Here is a 21,420-nt window from a genome sequence, read left to right as displayed (position 1 = left end):
TTCTACACTGAGCACTATCCTCAGTTTTATTTTAACTTTTGTTTCAAGACAAGATTCAATTTAATCTACCCAGATTTTTCTTAAACTCACCCTCTAGCTGAGGCAAGCCTTGAATTGATGACCCCACTGACTCAGCTCCTAAGAGGCTGCCAGTGTAGGCTTGAGGTAACAGTCATGAACTTCTTTTAGTATCACCCATTTATTTCTTGAGTTTTGAGATATTTCACAGCAAAATTAAAAACATAATAAAAGGGGGAAAAGTGAGTTAAAAACAATAAACATATCAGCCATACTAACATTACTAATATTGCTGGATGTAAAATTAACCTTGATTTTACTTTATTAGAAATGTACTCATATTCTCTCACTAAATGTGGAAAATGGAGTAAAAGAGAGACGAGTGCATTGTTTCTTCAGAACATTCAGTAATTCAAGACAAGTAAAAGGATGACTAGTCACATTAATGGCTGAAGGAAAACATGGACATTAATTTGTAATTAAGAGTTTTATAGCATTACTGCTTTTACAGTGTAATAATTCTCTTGGACATGGTTTTATAACTGAAAACTTAATAGAGCAAGTAATTAGCAGTTAGACTTTGCAGATTAATAAAGTCTCTATCAAATAACTAATATTAATATTTAAGTACTTCCTGCTTTAGAGTGTGGCTTATTACTTATGAGTAAAAACTAGCTACACTTGTGTGACTGCAAAGAAAATGAGGCCTGTTGTAGTGTTAGTGGGGAGTTAGAATGGATACAGTTTAAAGCCATGTAGTAAATGTTTGGTATATCCATTTAGTAACATGCATGCTATTGCTTTATGTAGAAAGTATAGGAAAATACTGAGCAAAACCTTAGAACAATGATGCTTATCAACATTTCTCAAAAAAAAAATCTATTGAAAAACATGATTCATTTCTGATGTGTTGGTCACAGTTTAATTTCCCTGTAGGATGTTTATATGTTCTGTGTATCTTTGGTACTCTATCTAAGGGCCACGGCCACAGCCTTTTCCTGAGTCTGCCTCTTTCTGCGTGGTGAGTGCTGTCTCCAACTTGAAAGTCTCCCCTAGTTTATTTCCTGCATCCTTCCATGGCTTTATAATTGTTTCTGGTAGCCGCCTTCTAAGATGGCCAGGACTTACATCGAGTCAATATAAACAACCACATGTCCTAATTTACTCTGGAGTATAACAAGACCTTTATGTTTTTCTTTTGTATGTATGTATCCATGTGTGAGTATGTGCTTGTGTGTATCCACATATATGCAGGTACACATTAACAGAGGTCAACATTGTGTTTCTTTCTCAGTCACTTTCTATCTTGCATTTCAAGATGGTCTGTCACTGGACCTAGAACTCACTGCCACAGATAGACTGGACAGCCAGTGAGTTCTGGAGCCCACCTGTCTCTCCCTCTGGTTTTACAGACACAAAATGCCCATAGACTTTCACACCGGTTCTTGGAATCCAAATATAAACCCTTGTACTTCTGTGGAAAGCACTTTTACTCACTGAGACCTCTCTCCAGGCTCCATCATGGGATTTTTTTTTCTTACAGAATCTTTCTTTTTTAAATTGTCCTATGCTGTGACTAATACTATGAAAACCCCAACCTATCCCAAGTACCTAAGCAGTAGATAAGAAGGGGAGAGGAAACCGGACATATGACTCAAGTAGTAAAGAACTTGCCATGAAAGGAAGCTAAGGACCTGAGTTTTATTTCTAGAGCAAAAGCCAAGAGATGGGGAAGTGAACTCAGGGTGTAAAATACTTGCTGTCATTAGGCCTCCCAGCACTCACATACACACCAGGTGTAGTCACTTTTCTGACCCCAGAGCTGGGAGGGTAGCATAGATACTTAATCACAGGATTTGCTGGCTAGTCAACGTAGCCACAACCTCAAACTCTAGGTTCAGAGAGAGCTCCCATCTCAGTAAAGTATTACAGGAAGACATCAGCATAAACTGGCATCCAATATGTACACATGGGCAACTGTGCCATCACACACATGTACACACGTTTGAGCATACACTTGCCCACTTCACCAAAATAAAAGATACTGCGGAATGTGCTTGTTAATTCCACACTTGAGATCAGGAGGTGGAGAGAGTGGCTCCCTGGGGCTGACTGTCCTAGCTAATTTAGTGAGTTCTAGCTCTGTAAAAAGTAAGTTGGATAGTCTCTGAGGAATGCTACCCAAACTTTTCATCTCACCTCCATGTGACTGCTTACATGTGTGCACTGCACCTGTATGAACACACACCTACACACATATATGAGGGACATACACACATAAGGGAAGGAGGGAGGGAGAGAGAGGGAGGGAGAGAGAGGGAGGGAGAGAGGGTGGGGGGAGGGGGAAGGGAAAAGGGAGGAGGAGGGTAAGAAGGAGAGGGGGGGAGGGTAAGAAGAAGGGGGAGGGGAGGGGAGGGTAAGAAGGAGGGGGAGGGGGAGGGGGAGGGTAAGAAGGAGAGGGAGAGGAAGGGGGAGAGGGAGGGAGAGAGGGAGGGGGAGGGGAGGGTAAGAAGGAGAGGGAAAGGGAGAGAGGGAGAGAGGGTGGGGGAGGGGGAAGGGAAAAGGGAGGGGGAGGGTAAGAAGGAGAGGGAGAGGGATGGGAGGGAGACGGTGGGGGGGGAGAGTTCCGTGTGTTTTTAATTGCCTTTCCTGATGCTTTATCATCAGCCAATAAACTACCTCACAGGGTCTGTGCTTTGTTTGGATAGGAATGATTGTGGCTTCTTTCTGTAATTGCAGTTCTTTGAATGCTTCTTGTAAAATTTAATTATGTTTTCAGGGATTTAACTTCTGACCATGCTCATGTGCAGGGATATACCCGCCCTTCTCTTGCTATCACAGTTCAGGATGCCAGCATTGCTATTAGCTCAGGGACTGAGAAGGGGCACAGAGAGTGGCCTGCTTTCCTTGGGTCAGTGGAGTGATCGGGGAGAAGGGAATGGCAGAATCCCCAGACTCCTGAACACTTAATGCTACTTTATGACCAGGAAATAGAGCTAAGCTGAAGGGGCAAGCCGGGGAAAGGTTTACAAAGCAGCATAACCTTTAATACAGACACAAGGGCACCAACTTAAATACCTGTAAAGTATATTTGAACTTCTTAAAATGTTGTCCAGGCCCAGGTGTTGTTTTTCAGTATTTATAATGGGGAAAGCTGAGAAATTTTACTTATATTTTGGTTATGATAAAAACCTTACAGAATAACTTGCCCAGCACCACACATCTAAAAACATGATGCACCAGAAGGTAAAATTGGAACATGTGGTAGAAGGGAAAGTTTGAATGGCAGTGATTATCACACAGGTTCACAGCCCAAGTCACAGTCCAAACACTGCAGAAAATCCCCAAAGCATGCTTTCAAATAATAAAAAGTTCATTTAGTGGCAAAATCTGATCTGACATGAGACTTACTGTCTTTACTCGCTTGTCTAAATGTGCTACAGGAATATCAATGCATTGTTTACAAGGTGACCTTTCAGACTGTTGTGCTAGCTAGTCACTTGACCTTTCTAATAGTTGGAACTCCTGTACTCAAAATATGCCTCCTTCAAAAAGCTTTTGGCTGAGGGATATAAACACTGAGGTAAAATGAGAGGGGATGGTAAAAGATGAAGGTAAACATTAAAATAAGATAGTCTGTAAAGGACAGAAACGACCTTTGTTTCCCCTGTAGAATTTCCTGTGCCTAGAAAAATGGCTGACACAGTGGCCTTCACCACTGTTCTGAGTCAGACTAGAGGGACATATGGACCAAGACAGTGTCAGTTCCAGTGGACTGGACATGCACTCACGAGGAGCTGAAGGAAGAGGAGGTAGGCTTTCTGAAGCAGGTCTAAACCTTGCTTAAATTTCTGGGTCACAGGAAGCAGACCTGACCCATCTGTGGAGAAACCTATGCACCTTTCTTCAGAATGCATCATAGGCAGACTCCTCTCCCTGCTGATGTTGGTTTGCATACAGGACATTACAGTTCTCTGGAGAGAGCTGCTGTCAAGGATTCAGTCCCTCTCCACTGGGAAGCTGTGCTCAAGGGCAAAGCCATGTCCCTTGGCTCAGGTGACTCTGCTAGAGATGCCTTTTCCAGGGACCCCATTAGAATACTCTTCTTTGATCTAGATCAGTGTATTTCCATGCCTGGATACTCACTATTTCAGACAATTGTGTCCTGGCTTATTAAAGACTGGACCTTTGGTTTCATGACTTTTCAGATGTAAATGATCCATCCACCACGTACTACCTTAGAGACTCACCTGCTCTCAGCACATATTGTTCTTCAGGAACAAGAGCTATGGCGAAGAGGGCTACTTCTGACTTCCTTATTGCTTCTGCCTGAACGGCACAGGGAGTGAGTGAATAGCCTGTTGCCTCTCTTGTCCCCTAGATACTTGTCTAAGACCTTCATGCTCGTGTTCTGGATCTTGCTTTTTCCCTCACTAGGAATTCATTACCTTTGTCAGTCTTATATCTTCGTCTCACCACTAGCAGGGTTTTGCCAAATTGACATAAACCTAGACATATCTGGGAACAGGGAATCTTAATTGAGAAAATGCCTCCATAAAATTGACCTGTAGGCAAGTCTCTGGGGGTGTTTTCTTGAATAAGGCTTGATGGGTGAGGGCTCAGCTTACATTTGCCACTGGGACTGTGTGGCTGTGTGCCATAAGAACAGAGCAAGCTGGTATGAAGACATTCCTTCATGGCTTTTCTTTCAGTTCCTGCCTTGAGTCCTTCCTTGGCTTCCCTCAATTTGACTGTGAACTGGAATATGGAAACCCTTTCCTCCCTGAGTTTCTTTTGGTCATGATGTTTTACAAAGCAACAGAAACCCTGTCTAACACAGTCATCAACTATTCTTTTTCTTTCCTCTGAAAATATGCTCATCTTAGACCTTTTCCACTTTCTGTACCAATAACCGTCTGGCCACATAATCTGCTAGGCAGGTGTCACCTGTTCCAATAACCCTTTCTGGATTTTTCTGTCCTCTGGGGATCTAGGATAGCTTTTGCCTTCATAGATATGTGTTTATTTGCTGGCTCTTCCTGTCAACTGAGAGATTTGGAGGACTTAAGTTTTTTTTTTTTTTTTGTCTATGTACTTGGTATAATTAACATTTTCTGATTTGTTATAAGTTTGCAACAAATGAATGTATGGATAAAAAAATTTCTGTCATAAAAGGATAAGTTTTAACATTGATAGCTAAGTTACAAATTTAGAACAAAAATATTTAAAATCTATCTCATTAGTACCACCATTAAAAGTACAAACTTTATTACTACCAAAGCTTAATATAAAAGAAAAACATTTTATCATGTTTGATTCCATGATTGTTTTTTCCCCTCAAACATAGGTCTTAATATTTCAACTTTTGGTGAGAACACATACTGTGTTTTCTCAGTCATTATACTGTTATGTTTATCAGTCTACATGAGTCTTTTAGTCAGGGACCGATTCCTAAGTCCCGTTTATAGAGTTGTTTGTCACCATTTTTCCTTACCCTTTATGAATTTGACCACAAATTTAGAAGTCTGATCATCTACTAAAGTCATCTTAAATTTGAGGTCTATGAATTATACTATATTGACAATCCCAAGTTTGCTTAAAAGATGAACTATAAAGTAAGCCTGAAATACATTACCTGTCACAAAAAAATGGATATTTTAATTAAAACTTCTGCTACATTGTAAATCATAGCCACGGAGGATCACTGCTCTCAATTTTTCTTACTAAGGTTTTGCTGTATCCATAAATATTATTTCCAAAATTTTAGGATTGTTGTGTGCACTGATGATACTGAAAATGTATTCATAACTATACCTGCAGAAGATACTATTCAAAATACTAAAATGTAATGATCTCAAATTATCAAAGATAATGATAATGCTTTTGAACTGTGACTAAAATAAAGTTCCTTAGATGTTAATCATCGTTGCTAAAGTAAGAACAATGGATTAAACTGGCCGTGTTTCAAGTTCTCACCCTTGGAAATGTGGTGAATCTGTCCAGTTCTTCAACGAAGCAGAACATCTGCAAGCTAATGGCTGACATAACAATCAAGAGGCTGGCAGTGAACACCACCAAGCTTCCAAGCTTTTTCCCAGGACCAAATATCTTGTACACAAAGTCTTCCAGTGCAGGTGAAATCTTAATAAGCCGGACTACCCGAAGAACCTAGTCATGGAGAAAAAGACAAACATGCTAGGAAAAGAATTTTAAACAAATGCATACTATCCTGGGTTCATGAACTGGATTTTTCGAGCTCATTCCCTATGGTGGGATACCTTGCTCAAACTTGATTACGGAGGGTGGGGGGGTGTTTGGTCCTAACTCAACCTGGTATGCCAGACTTTGCTGACTCCCCAAGGAAGGCCTTACTCCCTCTGAGGAATGAATGGGGTTGGGAAGGGGAGATGTGGGGGCAGTAGAAAGTGAGGAAGGAGGATCTGGGGTTCATATATAAAATGAAATAAATTTAAAGTAATAATAAACCCATACTAAAATGCCAGTTTTTATAATACCATGTAAAAATCATAATTTTCCATTTTATCTAGAGACTAAAAAAATAGTAATATGGTAACCGAGACATCCCTAGCATGTGGTCTGACATATAGTGAAATCACAGCAAGTCTCAAATCAATGAGTAAGGACAAACATTGGCAACTGTTTCAACATACAATACGGTCCTAGTACATACTGTTGACATGAAACTAATATTTTCCCAATGCTAAATACCTAAGTAAACATTTAATTCAGCACTAGTTATGTTTAATGTCTCTTGCAATAAGCCTTCGTAGGTTATTGCACACTCATAAATGGGGAAAATCAAGCATCAGTCAAGGTTTGGCTCAGACTCCTATTCTGATATTTATTTTTTCTTTCTTCTTTGAAATAGATTTTTCCTGGATTTTAGCCAGAGCAACAGACTCTACTTTCTAGCCTTTGCATCTGTACTCTGCAGCTGAGTCTGCCTTGCCTAATGGCTTACTATGAAAACAAGAGACTTGTGCAACTATGGGCATGGTAAATCAAACTTGCCATAGACATATTTATTTTCCCCTTTTCTTGCCTAAAAATGGAAACAGATGGAATGGCACCTATGAACCCAAACTGAAAACCTTGTAAAGACTATGAATGGTCAGATCTAACTCAATTGGCTGGATCCTTTGAGGAATCTTGTGAACCTGAAGCACCTGTTTTTCCTAGGGGTTCACCAACTCATGGAGAGGAATAAGTCTTAACTCTTGTTTTTAGAGCTTTTATGTATTTGCTTATTTTGTCATCTCTACTCTGCAGATATTACATATTATACTATATACTTGGAAGGTATTTGTAAGTCTAAACTGACAGGAACATTTAGTGTTCTAGTCAATGTTCTCTAGTCACGGCAAAAGATTCTCTGAACAAAATAAGTTAAAGACAGAAAAGATTTGTTTTAGCTCATATTTTGAGGGAATTTACTCCATCATGGTGATTTAATCCATCTGCATCCCTAGACCATGTGATATTACCACCTGGATGGTATTTTAACTAATCCTCTTTGGCAACATTCTCATAGACACACAGACATATATCCAGAGTGTGTCTTACCAATATCCTAGTTGAATCTTAGTCTAATCAAGATGACATTAAAGATTAATTATTGCATTTAATGTGCATGTGGTTTTAAAACACATTTAAAATCTTGAACAAACTACTTCGCTAATATTTTTTAGAGACCAATTAGAACCCAATTAGTAATGAGGTATTTATGTCCAAAGACATTATAGCCAGAGTCATCAAAGCACCTTGTAATCTATCAGGCTCTTGTTCATAAAAGCCCAGTTGTAGGTCTGGGTTTGTGGATTTCTTGATTTTAATTTCTGTGAACTATGGTCTCACGTCCTATTCTGCGATAATATGTTCAGTTTTAAGTTGTGTTATGAAAGCTAGAGTTAGCATTGTTCTAAATACAATGGATTTGTTATTACCAATAAGTAAAATCATGAAGTTGGAATGTGTTTTTTGTAAGGCAGTGGTTCTCAACCTGTGGATCATAACCTCTTTGCTAAAACTCTGTCTACAAAAGTATTTATATTATGGTTCAAAACAGAGACAAAGTTACAGCTATGAAGAAGGAACAAAAATAATTTTATAGTAAGTGGTCACCACAACATGAATAACTGTATTAAGTGTTGAAGCATTAGGAAGGATGAGAACCACTGATCTAAGGAATTAAAATCCTATTTCTCTAAGTTAATATTTAAAATTCTGCTTCAATATAATTCCTCAACTATTTAAAAAATCTCTTCAGAGAACATTAATGTATATTTTGATATCCCCATAATAAATTATACAAACGCTAGTCAGAAATTTGACTGCATTTGAAATGTTTTTGATTAGACTACTGCATGTATTTTCATAATAATTTTACCATGAATTTAATAGTACAGTGAGCACCTTCTAATGCCAAATAACTATTAAAATATAATTAATAATTAACATTTATTAACTAATCATAAGGCAATCCTATCCAAAACATCACATTTGAAAAAGACATACAAATGTTATAAATGAATAATTATCTAGTCATTAAAACCCAAAAAAATTAACATTTGTAAATAATAATATAAGATGAATTAAAATCTGTGAGGGTAAATTTTACAATCCTTAATGTATCCACTGTAATAAATTATTGTTCAGTAAGAACATTTAGAAGGAAGGTATACATGTGAAATAAACTCATATCTCCTCCTCTTTTATTTAATTTATTTATGTATTTTACATGCCAACTACAGTTTCTGCTCCTTCCTCTTCTTTCATTCCCTTTCCCCCTCCTCTTTGCCCCCCTCTGTTTCTGTTCAGAAAGGGGCACAACTGTCACATGTATTTAGAGGATTTAGGCTGCTCCCACGCAGGCTCCCTGGTTGTTTGTTCAGACTCTGTGAGTTCTTATGGACCAGGTTTGTTGTGTCTGTGTGTTTTCTTGTGATGTCCTTGATCCTTCTGGCTCCTATGATCTCTCCTCCCTCTCTTCAGCAGGATTCCCTTAGATCAGCCTAATATTTGGCTGCAGGTCTCTGTCTGTTTCCACCAGTTACTGGATGAGGCTTCTCTGGTGACAACTGGGATAGTCACAGATCTGATCATAGGATATGGCAACTTCAGGCTATGCATCCACCACTGCCAGGAGCCTTAGCTGGGTCACCCTTGTAGATCCATGGGAGTTTCCCTTGTATCCAGTTTCTACCTGTCCTGGAAAAGCACCCCTTCCAGGCATAACTTTCAGTACTTTCCCAATCTACCCACCCCCAACTTGATCCCTCAAGTTCCGATCCCTACCCATCCCAGTCTACCCAGATCTTTTATATTTACCCTTCCCAGGGAGATTGATGAATTACCCCCCACCCCCACCCTCCCAGTGCATCCTTTCTTTCTACCTAGCCTCTCTAAGTCTGTGGACTGCAGCATTATTAGCCTTTATAGTTAATATCCAATTATGAGTGAATACATACCATATTTTCTTTCTGGGCTGGGGTTACCATACTCAGGGTGATTTTTTTTTCTAGTTTCACCCATTTACCTTCCAATTTCCTGATTTTATTGTTTTTAACAGTTAAATAATGCTGCATTGTGTAAATGTACCACATTTTTCCTGTCCATTTATTCAATTGGGCTGGGGGGGCATCTAAGTTGTTGTGGGTTCTAGCTATTACAAATAAAGCTACCATGTATGTACTTGAGAAAGTGTCCTTTTGGTATAGTTGAATATCCTTTGGTTATATGCCCAGGAGTGGTATCACCAGTTTTGAGGTAGACTGATTCCCTATTTTTGAGAAACTGACATATTGATTTCCAATGTGGCTGTACAAGTTTGCACTCCCATCAGCAACAGGAGAGTGTTCCTCTTATTCCATATTCTCTCTAGCATAAGCTGTCATTTGTTGTTTTGATCTTAGTCATTCTGACAGGTGCAAGATGGAATCTGAGTAATTTTGATTTGCATTTCCCTGCTGGCTAAGGATGTTGAGCATTATTTTAAGTGTTTTTCTGCCATTTGAGATTCTTCTGTTGAGAATTCTCTGTTTAGGCCTGTACATACCAGACTTGAGTTTTGTGCAGATTGATAAATATGAATCTCTCTGTATTCTTATACATGCCAAAATGCAGGTATGCCAGCAGCATTTGTTAAAGATGCTGTCTTTTCTCCGTTGTATACTACTGACTTTTGTCAAAAATCAGCATCTGTAGGTGTGTGGATTTATGTCTGCGTCTTCAAGTGTATTACATTGATTAATGTGTAGTTTTATGCCAGTACCATACTGTTTTTACTACTATAGCTCTGTAATAGAGCTTAAGAGATCAAGGATGCTGATACCTCTGGCAGCTATTATATTGTACAGGATTGTTTTAGCTATCATGGATCTTTTGTTTTTCCATATGAATTTGATATTGTTCTTTCAAGGTCTGAAAGGAATTGTGTTAGATTTTGATGGGGATTGCATTGAATCTGTAGATGGCTTTTGGTAAGATAGCCACTTTTTACTGTTAATCCTACCAATCTATGAGAGATCTTTCCATTTTCTGATCTCTTTTCCAATTTCTTTCTATAAAGACTTGAAGTTCTTGTTGTATAGGTCTTTCACTTGCTTGTCAAAGTTAAACCAAAATAATTTATATTATTTGTGGCTAGAGATAGTTAAAATTGACTTTGCCATGAAATATGTTGTTTTATCCATCTATGGTGGTTGAAAGTTTTGCTGAGTACAGTAGTCTGGGCTGGCATCCATGGTCTCTTAGAGACATTTGTCCAGACTCCTCTGGCTTTTAGAGTCTCCACTGAGAAGTTGGGTGTAATCCTGATAGGTCTGCATTTACATCTTACTTGGCCTTTTTTCCTCTGAAGCTTTTAATATTCTTTCTTTATTATGTGTGCCTCATGTTTAATTATTAATTAAAGCCAAAGGGACTTTTATCTGGTCCAGTCTATTTTTTGTTCTTTAAGCTTTTTAGACCTTTATAGGCATGTCCTTTTTTAGGTTGAGATAATTTTCTTCTATGATTTTGTTGAATATATTTTCTGGGCCTTTGAGAGGGGATTCTTCTCCTTTTCTTCCTATCATTCTTAGGTATGTTTTTTCTATAAAGTCCCAGATTTCATGGATGTTTTATGTTTGGAATGTTTTTAGACTTAAATTTTCTTTGACCAGTGAATCTGTTTCCTCTGGTGTGTCTGCAGTATCTGAAATTTTCTCTTCCATCTCCTGTACTCTGCTGGTGACGCTTATGTCTGTAGTTCCTGCTTACTTACCCAGGTTTTCCATTTCTGGAGTTCCCTCAGTTTGTGTTTTCTTTATTGCTTGTATTTCCATTTTTAGGTCTTGAAAAGTTTTGCTTCTGTCAACTGTTGTATGTTTGTTCTTCTTTTTCTTGACATTTTTTAAGAGATTTTTTTATTTCTTCTAATTTTTTGGTTGTCTTTTCTTCCATTTCTTTAAGGTTTTTTTCATTTCTTTAGAACCTCTATCATTATCATAAATTTATTTTTAAGGCTATTTCCTTGTGCTTCAGTTGCATTGAAATGTTAGGTCTTGCTCTTGTAAGATAGCTGGCTTCTGGTGGTGATATTTTTGCACTTTCTGTTATTGACTATTCTTACCCTGGCATTTAGGAATCTGGATATGGGATGAGTATAGGTCTATATGTTGATTCCTGTGTTTGTCTTTGTTGGATGGATGTTTTGTCCCTTGGTTTTTGTTTTATGGTTGATCTTTTGGCCTAACTGGCCAATGGTTCTGATGAATGGTGAATCTTTAGGTCTATTAGGGTTTCTCTGCTGAGGTCTGTGGGACCTTGGGTTCCTTTGTCCATCTGGTCTAACCTCTGGTAAAGCTGAAATCTTCTTGTATCTCTAGATCTGGCCTGACCTATGGTAAAGCCTGAGTAGTCTTCTGGGGTATCTAGCACCAGCCTGGCTTTTGGTAGAGGTGCTGGGGCTGGTGTGGACTCTGTCCAGGCCTAGAGATTCTGTTGGAGTTCTAGGGAAGGGCTGCTTTTAGTTGTGGCTGATATGGTCAGTGCTTCAGTGGCAGAAGTCCAGTAGGGTTTAGCGCAGGGCCCAGCAGCAGTTGGGATAGCATTGGCCTGGGAAAGGATCTCAGGGGACAGTTCTGTTAGCAGGTGGGTCATTCACTTACTCTGTATTATGTGGCCTAGTGCTGCTTGGCAGAAGTCTTCTGGGGTTGTGGGGGAGGATTCAGCAGTGGGGCCAAGGACTATCAGTGACAGCATGGGCTCGGGGAGAGGTCACCAGAGGCAGACTCCAGGGACAACCCTTCCTGGCTGGTGTGGTCTGTGACTCATTGGTAGAAATCTACTGGGACTTCCCCTTAATGTTTCTGCCAACATCTTATTTGGTTTAGACTTTGATATCTATGAATAGATTTGTCTTAAACTAATTGGGAGCCGTGTTGCTGGCGATGTATTCATACTGTGAACCCCAAGATTGCATTATTTACTTGAAAAACCTGTTTGGAGTTGTGGTATGGCTCAGCCCTAGCACATACCTTTGATCCAAGAGATTTCTGCTGGAATGTTTTAAACAGGACTAAACAAAGTCAACCATAGATCAAGAGGCAGAGCAAGCAATCAGCTGGCAAGTAAACATAGGTGATTAAGAAAAAAAAAAAACATAGAGTAAGAGGGAATCGAAGGTTGGATAGAGACACACAGGAAGTAGAAGGGATCGAGAGCATTTTGGTATGACATAAGAGGAACAAAGCTGAGGAGTAAGGTTGGCTGGGTGCTTTCTCTGCTCCTCTGAGCTAGCAGCCTTTCATGGCTCCAGAGTTTTTATTGGTAAAATCAAATGATTGAGATTTTGTTATCAACGGAACAGTTTTGTTAAGGATTTCTATATATTACTGTGAATTCTAAGGACTTTAAAAACAATGATTATAATGTCCACAGACCTACAAGACTGACCCCAACTAACAATTTGAGCAACAGCGGAAAGGCTACCATAAATGCCCTTCCCTGGTAATGAGATTGATGACTAATTTATCCACCATCATAGAGCCCTCATTTGGTAGCTGATGGAAACAGAAGCAGACACCCACAGCTAAACACTGAGCCAAACTGTAATCTAGATGCAGAGATGGAGGACAAGACCAGGCTACAGAAACCCACAGAGACAGCTGACCTGAACAAGGAGGAGCTAATGGACCCCCAGACTGATAGCTGGGAAACCAGCATTGGACAGATTTGACTCCTTGAACATGAGTTTCAGTTAGAAGGCCTGGGCAGTCTAAGGGACCTCTGAGAGTGGAACCAGGATGTATCCCTGGTGTGCAAACGGACTTTGGGAGCACATTCCCCATGGAGGGACACTCCCTTAACCTAGAGACAGGAGAGAGGAGAGAGGACCAAGTCCCTACTCCAAATGACTTGACAGATTTTTTTGACCCCTCCTGGAAGACACCACCCTACATGTGGAGTGGGTGGGGGGGGATGGGGTGAAAGGGTGGGAGAGAGGGAGGGAGAGGAAACTGGGATGGATATGTAAAATAAGAAAAATAAATAAAGAAAAATTAATTTATTAATGCACCATTGCTGATAATTAAGATGTTACTGAACCTCCCTCAAAGTCACAATACTATATATGTACATACATATTAAGTGGTTTTGTGTAGCTGTTGTAGTAAATGATTTGCGTTTTCCTGGAATTAGGCATTAGTTGTATTACCTGGAAGTATGTGAACTGAGAATGATACAGATCTGGGTAGACATGCAGGGTGGTTCCAATAACAAGCAGTAGTTCAAATTTGTGGAGAGATGAGCTGATGTAGCCAGTAAACCCCAAGCACCATATCTTCAGAAGGGCTTCCAGGTCAAAAAGGACTGTAAAAGCCACCTAGGGGGAGAAGGAGACACCGCGATTGACATTTAAGACTATATATTCCCAAAGTGAGTTTCAGCCATTGTATATAAACTAAAAAGCCCCACAATGTTCTGGACTTATATGGTAGCAAGAACAGGCACAGCACACCACAATTTTTTTTTAAGCCTTTTTTTTTTTTATATATATATATAAGCCTTGTCTATTTTAAAGAGCTTTCCCTAGAAGATGCGACCCAAACATGAGGTTTCTGTCTCATGGCAGTAGAAGCAGAGAGATAGCACTGCTTCAGCAGACAGCTAAAAATAAGAAAATAACGAAGCAGGCTCCAAGCGGCTCCGAGGAGGATCACACGGTGATGCAGGACTAGAACTGCTCCGGGGCAGCAGGGAGCACATTTGGGCCCACACCTGGCTTTAGGGACTGGAAAGAATTGGTGACTCATTCACTAAGTGTCACCAAGGGATCTCACAAGGAAGAAGAAAAGCCAGCAAGAACAAAACCTTAATTAACTCTCTGACCACAACAAGTTCCAGGGAGGAAAGGGGAGGGGGGAGGGGAGGAAGAAGGGGCTGAGGATAATGTCAGCATACACTGGGCGATGCTGGACAATGCAAACCTTCTGGTGTGAGTACCTGTTCTGCAGGCCTCCTAGAAAGAGTTAAAAACAAACAAACAAAAAAAAGCATAAGAGACCAAAGCTATATTAGACCATCAGTAATATCATTGACTCATCTAACTTTTGAGGTATATAGCAAGCAGAGAAATTGAGAGTCTCTACCAAGTAAAAAAATTGCATATATAAACTGATATGTTTTAAAAATCTTTCACAAAATTCTAATAACTTGATATTAAAAAATAATAACACTATGAAGTGCACAAACATGGTAGCAGGTAATAACATTATTCTTTGCCTGCTCTGAGGGAGATACTTCTCATTTTATGTAAATAGGTAATAATTAGAATTAAAATAGGCAATACTATATTAGCTTCTAACTAAAGGGCATGAGATTGAATGTTGGGATAGTTTTACAGTTCTCAGCACACAGTGTAAAATTGTTGGAAATGAAATTCTTTTTTTTCCAGGCCATTATTGAATATGAAAAAGGATTTTATTCCACTCATATTTGGAAAATGTAGAGAAATGGAATTATAGTAATAACATATTAAGAAACTGAATACTAGAAGCAATGCTGATCATTAATTTAGATATACAGAAGGATTTAAGCTATTTTTGGAGGCTACAATGTCTGTAGATTCTATTTGTTTCTTATTTTTGCCAGACATTACCACTCTATGAACACTCAAAACGGCAAGACATTTTAATTTCTACTGTATTCTAAATACTATTCTTATTCCCACAGATAAGCATAGTTCTCATCTGCCACCAAAGATGCTTCTATTTATGGCAGACAGAGAGCATTACAGAAATATATAACTAGTCAAAATACAGAAAAATCCTGAAAGAATGCATCTGCAACATAACTCCCCACTGCAGGTTCAGAGGACATTGCAGAAGAGATGATGGAAAGACTTAAGAGCCATCAGCAACTGATGAATATTTTGTTTAGCTTCCACTGCTATAGGACAGGGCAGTCCCTCCCTCATCATTCGGCCTTAAACTTCAGAGTCCTGGCATTACAGGTGTGTGATGCATTGCCTGTTTTATTGAGGATTTTATACATATAACTAGATATCCACATCTGGCATTATGGGAGAGGGCACAAAGACCTGAATGTTTTTAATGTTCGGAAAGTAAAAGGCCATTTCCGAAACATTTGTAATGAACCATTTGCTTCCCAGGAATGTCAAAATATTGTTCTTATCATCTCAAAAGTTTGGTTGGCAATAGCAAGGTCAGATGTAATACTTCTCATACATTAATGTGTATATTGATATCTTAGAATTAATTTCTTTTTAAATTAATTATATTTTGCTGTTCCTAATGTTGTCACTGTTCTATGGTGCTATTTTGTTTTTTTTTTTTAAAGTAGTTTTGAGAGTTTTTATATTAACGTCATTAATCTTTGTCTGCTAAATTACTGAATATATTTCTCCCTTAGTTAATAGTTTACATGTTTGCATTATAAATTTCACACTTTCATATCCTTCTATCTTCATATATCATCCTACTTATTTGGACCACATTCTATATTCTTTAGTAAAACTTTTACATATATTTATACACATACATACACACATTTCTTATATGTATATAAAATATATAGAATATGTGTGTGTGCGCGTGTTTTAACATAGTTAATTACAGAAGAAGGAAAGGCTACTGATTTTTCTACTAGGGTTTATTTGCCTACATAACTCAGATATTTTAAATACAGTCTCCTGGGTCTCTCTGGAAATGTGTATTCACCACCTGTAAATGAAATATTTTTTTCCTAAGATTTGCTTGGGAGTTAATTATACCAATTCCTTGGTTGTAGAGATCTAACTCTAAGGTAGTTATTGCACTGTACAGTGATAATAATTTGAATCCATTATTTTCAGTGAAAACACCATTAGTACTAGTATGTAATGTTCCAAATAAAGCTTGACAATTAATGGCTGCCATAAATACTATTCATCAATACAATGACATGTATCATTTAGGCTTCTAATAGGTATTATTTGTTTATTCCTGGAATACATTCTAGATGATAAGAATCACTTGTGGAAGCTGGGTGATGGTGGTACACGCCTTTAATCCCAGCACTCAGGAAGCAGAGGCAGACAGAACTCAGTGAGTTCAAGGCCAGCCTGCTCTGCACTTAGAGTGAAATTATATGCAAAGTTCACATAAGCATGGGAATAAAGCATGCTTAAATAAAATCCACAAGTGATTTCTTTTGTTTTGCTTTGCTTTGTTTTTTGAGACAGGGTTTCTCTGTAACCAGCTGGCTGACTTGGAACTAGCTTTGCAGACCTATATTCTTGTCAATTTTTCTTCTTGAATTCCCAATTCTGGGTTCTTCTGAGATTAAATATTTCCCCTTTAAATTGATTTGTCATAGTTTCCACAGGCTAACTCTGTAGTTTATTGACAAATAGTACTAACTCCTAAGTGTTATTAATGGCAAAAATACATGTAAAGCAATCCCAATTTACTTCAGATTATGGATTAGCTTCTCACTGGGAAAACTGTCATAATTTACAGAAGATTAGCTAAAATAGATAATTATTTTAGTATGTGTTGTGAGGTTTGTCAGAGGTATATAGCACAGTTCTTAGAGGTATCCAAGAGGCAAACTTGAGAGCCCCTTGCCATGAGCAATTCAAAATTATTTCTCAATTTTCCTAGTAATTAGGGCATGGTAGAACTTTCTAGATTATTGCTATTGGTCACATAAACTGAAGCCAGCAAGTAGAGTGTGGAGTAGACACCCAGCTGTCACTCTTAGCTCTTAGTTCTCCAGTATGGCAGTACCTCGATAGACTGATGGGATGATGGGTTACCATCAGAGTGTCTGCTTTAAAAGTCTGTTGTGTGTTGCATCTCTTGGGCCCTTAATCTCTCCCTCTCTCTGTCTCATGCCCACATCTTGGGACTCTTTCCATGAAGGCTAGAAGATATGGCTCATTGGTCTTGGGCTGGGATCACAAGACCACATGAATATTTTCACTGTGTAATTTATTCAGTCTGTGATATTGTGAACTAAGGCATCGTCCTTGTAGGACTCTCTGTGATTACTTTAAAATATAAATTTACTTTCTTAAAAACTAAGATGAACTTTGTAATAGCTTTACAATAATATTTTTGCCACAATTTTGAAAATATTTTAAAAATATATGGAAAATATTTTGTTCTTTTAAGAAACTTAATTATTTACAAACATTTAAACATGTGGGTGTTTTGCCTGAATGTATGTTTTGGCACTATATCCATTCCTTGTGCCCATGGATGTCAGAAAGGACACTGGATTTCCTGGAACTGGAATTACAGAAGACTGTGAGCCACCATGTAGGTGCGGATAATAGAACGCAAGTCCCTTGAAGATCAGCCAGTGCTCTTAACCACTGAGCCATCTCACCAGTCCCTACATTTCTTTCCTTTTATGCTTACTTTGAAGCAGCACTGCCCATAGTTTCTGTGAATGAGCATAGGCTTAGAAATGCCATAGGCAGTATGTGGAGCTCACTCAGAGGACAACTTTGATGTCAGTCCTGGCTTCCCACCTTGTTTGAAATAAGGACCTTTGTTTTTTTGTCACTGTGTATGCCAAACTAGCTAGCCCATCACTTTTGGAGATCCTCCAGCTGATGGTGGCCATGTCGGAAGAGTAGCCGGCAGCAATGGAGTTTATGGCATACAATCATCAAATAGCAAAGCTGTGATGGGTACAATCTGGAGAGGCAAAATCCCACACTCATGGGGTGTTGTCTCCACCACGCCCCTTGCTTCTACTCTGCCTTCTCCTGCTTGCTGCTATAACGTTCCTACTGTATTTGAAATGGTGTGATAACTATGTGAAAGAATCCCACTGCATCTAGTATGGTGTGAATGTTTAACGGGAAAAATCCCATTCACTCCTCACTGGGCAATTTACTTGCAGATCATAATGTAGTTGATTTTTATAATGACACTTAGTCTGATCGAGGATTTAATTGAACTTTCTGAGTCAGCCTAAAAGATACAGATGTTTAAGACAGTGAAGATGATTAGGGAAATGGTTTAGGTTGCTGGTGGGAGATGTCATTCTGTAAATATGTTTCTCTTATTGGTTAATGAATAAAATAATGTTGGCAAATAGGAAAACAAGATAGGCAGGACTAGGAGACAAAGAGGATTCTGGGAGATGTAGGAGGAGAGTCAAGATGTAGGGACTTGAGAGGAAGGTCCGGGCCCTCTGTCTGGTAAGATAAAACCACATGGAAACACTTAGATTGATAAAAATGAGTTAATGTTTAAGACAGAGCCAGCTAATAAGAAACACTAGTAACTGGCCAATAACTTTATATCCAATACAGCATCTCTGTGTGTTATTGGGGGTTGATGAGGCTCTGGGACTAGGCTGGATGGAAAACTGCTCATAACAGGTTGCTCTGCCAGTTGCTCCAATGAGAGCTAAAAAAGACATTAATAAGAGTAGACATCATGCAGCCCCTTTCCTTTGTTAGATGTAAGATTTGCTGAGGGTGGAAAATAAAACCTAGGAAGTTTCATGCACTACAGACCCATGAATTCTGGCTTTAAAAAAATAGGCCGATGATTAAAGAAAGCAATCATGTTGCTTTACCCAAAGCTAGGACTGAGTTACTTGGTTATGTAGCTTACAGAATTAATCACAGGTTTCAATGTGATGTGTGCACCTTAAGGAAACCAAAGTTGTGAAAGGAAATTAAATGACCCTATTGTATGTAAAGAAAAGAGAAAAATAGATGGTTAGTTAGACCATTTGAGAAACATTTTGTAAAGTGGAAATAGGATAGGAATCTGCTACACTGAAACTGAAAACAGCTGCCAACCAATACAAAGGAACTGGCTGAAATATATTTGGCTTGCTTAGAAACTTGTTAACCAATAATAAAAGAATCATTTCTTTGGGGTGAAGATGTTATGGCAGGAAAAGCAATACAAAGGAAAATGCTTAACTACTTGTGGGCTTCTAAGGAAAAAAAAATAACTTGTGATCATAAGGTGATTTCTTCCCCTGTAAAATTTTGTTTCTGGAAAATACACAACTTGTGGATGTGAGGTCATCCTTTCTTAGGTAGAAAGTTTTTGTCTTAGGTGATATAAAAGGGCTAAGATAAAAATAGAGCAGAGAACAGAGAAAAATAAAATGAAGACAAGCTTCTTTGTGTGTTCAGTCACCAACTCCCCATCTCCTTTCCATTTTCTCTGACCTGCTGAAGCTGGACTTTGACAAGTTAGGGAGATCAGAAACATAACCCGGTGACATATCTCCTAATCCTACTCTTTCTTTTATTTCCTTTTCCAGTGAATCTTTTGCAATTTTTTTTCTAATCACCACTTCTTTTGGAATTTGCAAACCACAGATATGTGTATATTTTTATGTTCTGAATATCTGTGTCTGTTTCCTTCATAGAGCATTTTTTGTTTTCCTTTTTGGACTCCTAAATGCCAAGAGTAAATTTCCAGCCCTCTAGAGGTGATTTCATTTCCTTTGGAGAATGCATGATCTGCTGGGTTGTCTCAAGCTTCAAATAATACAATTCCACAAGGGAGGGGCACAAATATAAAAAGGTTTATTTGGGCTCACAGTTCTGTATCAAAGTCTAGGGCTGCACATCCTGATGACCTTACTGGCAGGGTCCCAAAGTGGTACAATATTACTTAGAAAGATATGAGGAGCACACATGAATATGTACTCTTCATTGTCAAAAAGATAGAATTGTGTTTGCTCTCAGGATAGTATATATTTTGACCAATTAATATGCAATTGAACTCACATGGCTAGTAAGTTGAGTAGCCAGATGAATGACAAATTTGGAAGGAAGGATGAAAATTAATGATGAGAAAATGATACACTTAACATAAAAGGACAAAAAAAATGAAACTGTATGACTCTTAATTCAAAGATAATGCCTGAACATTTATGGGTGACAAATTATATATAACTGTATTTTACCTGTACCTGTGGAGACAAGGAAGGGCTGGAATGCCTTTTTCAATATCACATGGAGGCTACTGGTCCTTGGTCAGCGGTCTATAAGAGAGCTTGTTCTGATCCTTCATGTGGGCTTATTATCTGTTCTTACTTCTTGAGGCCTACAGCTTTCTGTATGTCATAGCCCCTCAAGCAATAGATCATACTGTTCATTCTGGGAAAAGTTCTCAATATATGTCTTCAAGTCATGAAGATTTAGGGTTCTACTTGTCCTTGACTCAGAATGTATTGCCATTGTATTTATGGTCAACAAGAAGTGAATCTTTTTAGAGCTCCTTAATGTTTAGAGCTCAGACCTTCTGTTTTATTGGTGAGTGAGATGTGCTGGAACCAGAAGGGCTTTTGTGAAGTGTAAACTTGTTTTGCCACCTTGTAGAGAGCCTTCTTTTCTGGAGTAATTTCTGTGTTCCTCCAAAGCCATCTGCTCTTACGGTAATTCTTAGAACGAAAATAAGTAAAATGAATCATTTTAGTTCCAACAAATTCTGACACCGATCTGGGAGTAAATTAATCAGGAGAAATGATAAAATCATGAAAGTAATAATTTCATAGCAGCAACCTTTGATGTTATTGCTAAGTTTAATTTCATTTTCTGAGAAAATCTTAATTAGGTAAATTTCTTCTGACAATTATTTTTATATATTTATAAAATATTTGAACATTGTCATGAATTTCATCAGTATTAGGAACATTATCGGTGTTAGATAAAATGACACCACTATAATGATAAGCTGAACTACTTAGCCATTCATTTAAAAAAGTTTTCTCTTGAACTATCTAGTGCACTGACAGCACACCAGAGACTTGGGGTTATAATTGGTTGTCTGTGACAATGAGATGATTCATGGGGTTGACTGTGTCAGAAATTCCAACTGTGAACACTGGCTGATATTTCAATCCCAAACA

The 21,420-nt window shown here is 38.4% G+C and overlaps 1 protein-coding gene across 1 annotated transcript in view; it reads right to left on the bottom strand.

Moving 5' to 3' along the window:
- Positions 1-21,420, bottom strand: part of Nalcn (sodium leak channel, non-selective) — a 247,723-nt gene that overhangs the window by 127,858 nt on the left and 98,445 nt on the right. Inside the window, exons 12-13 of the mRNA XM_051195188.1 lie at positions 13,736-13,903; positions 5,995-6,186 (exon numbers count right to left, since the gene is read on the bottom strand). Of these exons, the coding sequence (XP_051051145.1) occupies positions 5,995-6,186; positions 13,736-13,903 (360 nt within the window). The remainder of the gene's footprint in view (positions 1-5,994; positions 6,187-13,735; positions 13,904-21,420) is intronic.

This window comes from Phodopus roborovskii, unplaced genomic scaffold, assembly GCF_943737965.1.
Source record: "Phodopus roborovskii unplaced genomic scaffold, PHOROB, whole genome shotgun sequence".
Classification (NCBI taxonomy): domain Eukaryota; kingdom Metazoa; phylum Chordata; class Mammalia; order Rodentia; family Cricetidae; genus Phodopus; species Phodopus roborovskii.
The sequence above is the reverse complement of the archived record's forward strand: the minus strand, read 5'-3'. Positions and strand labels throughout refer to the sequence as shown.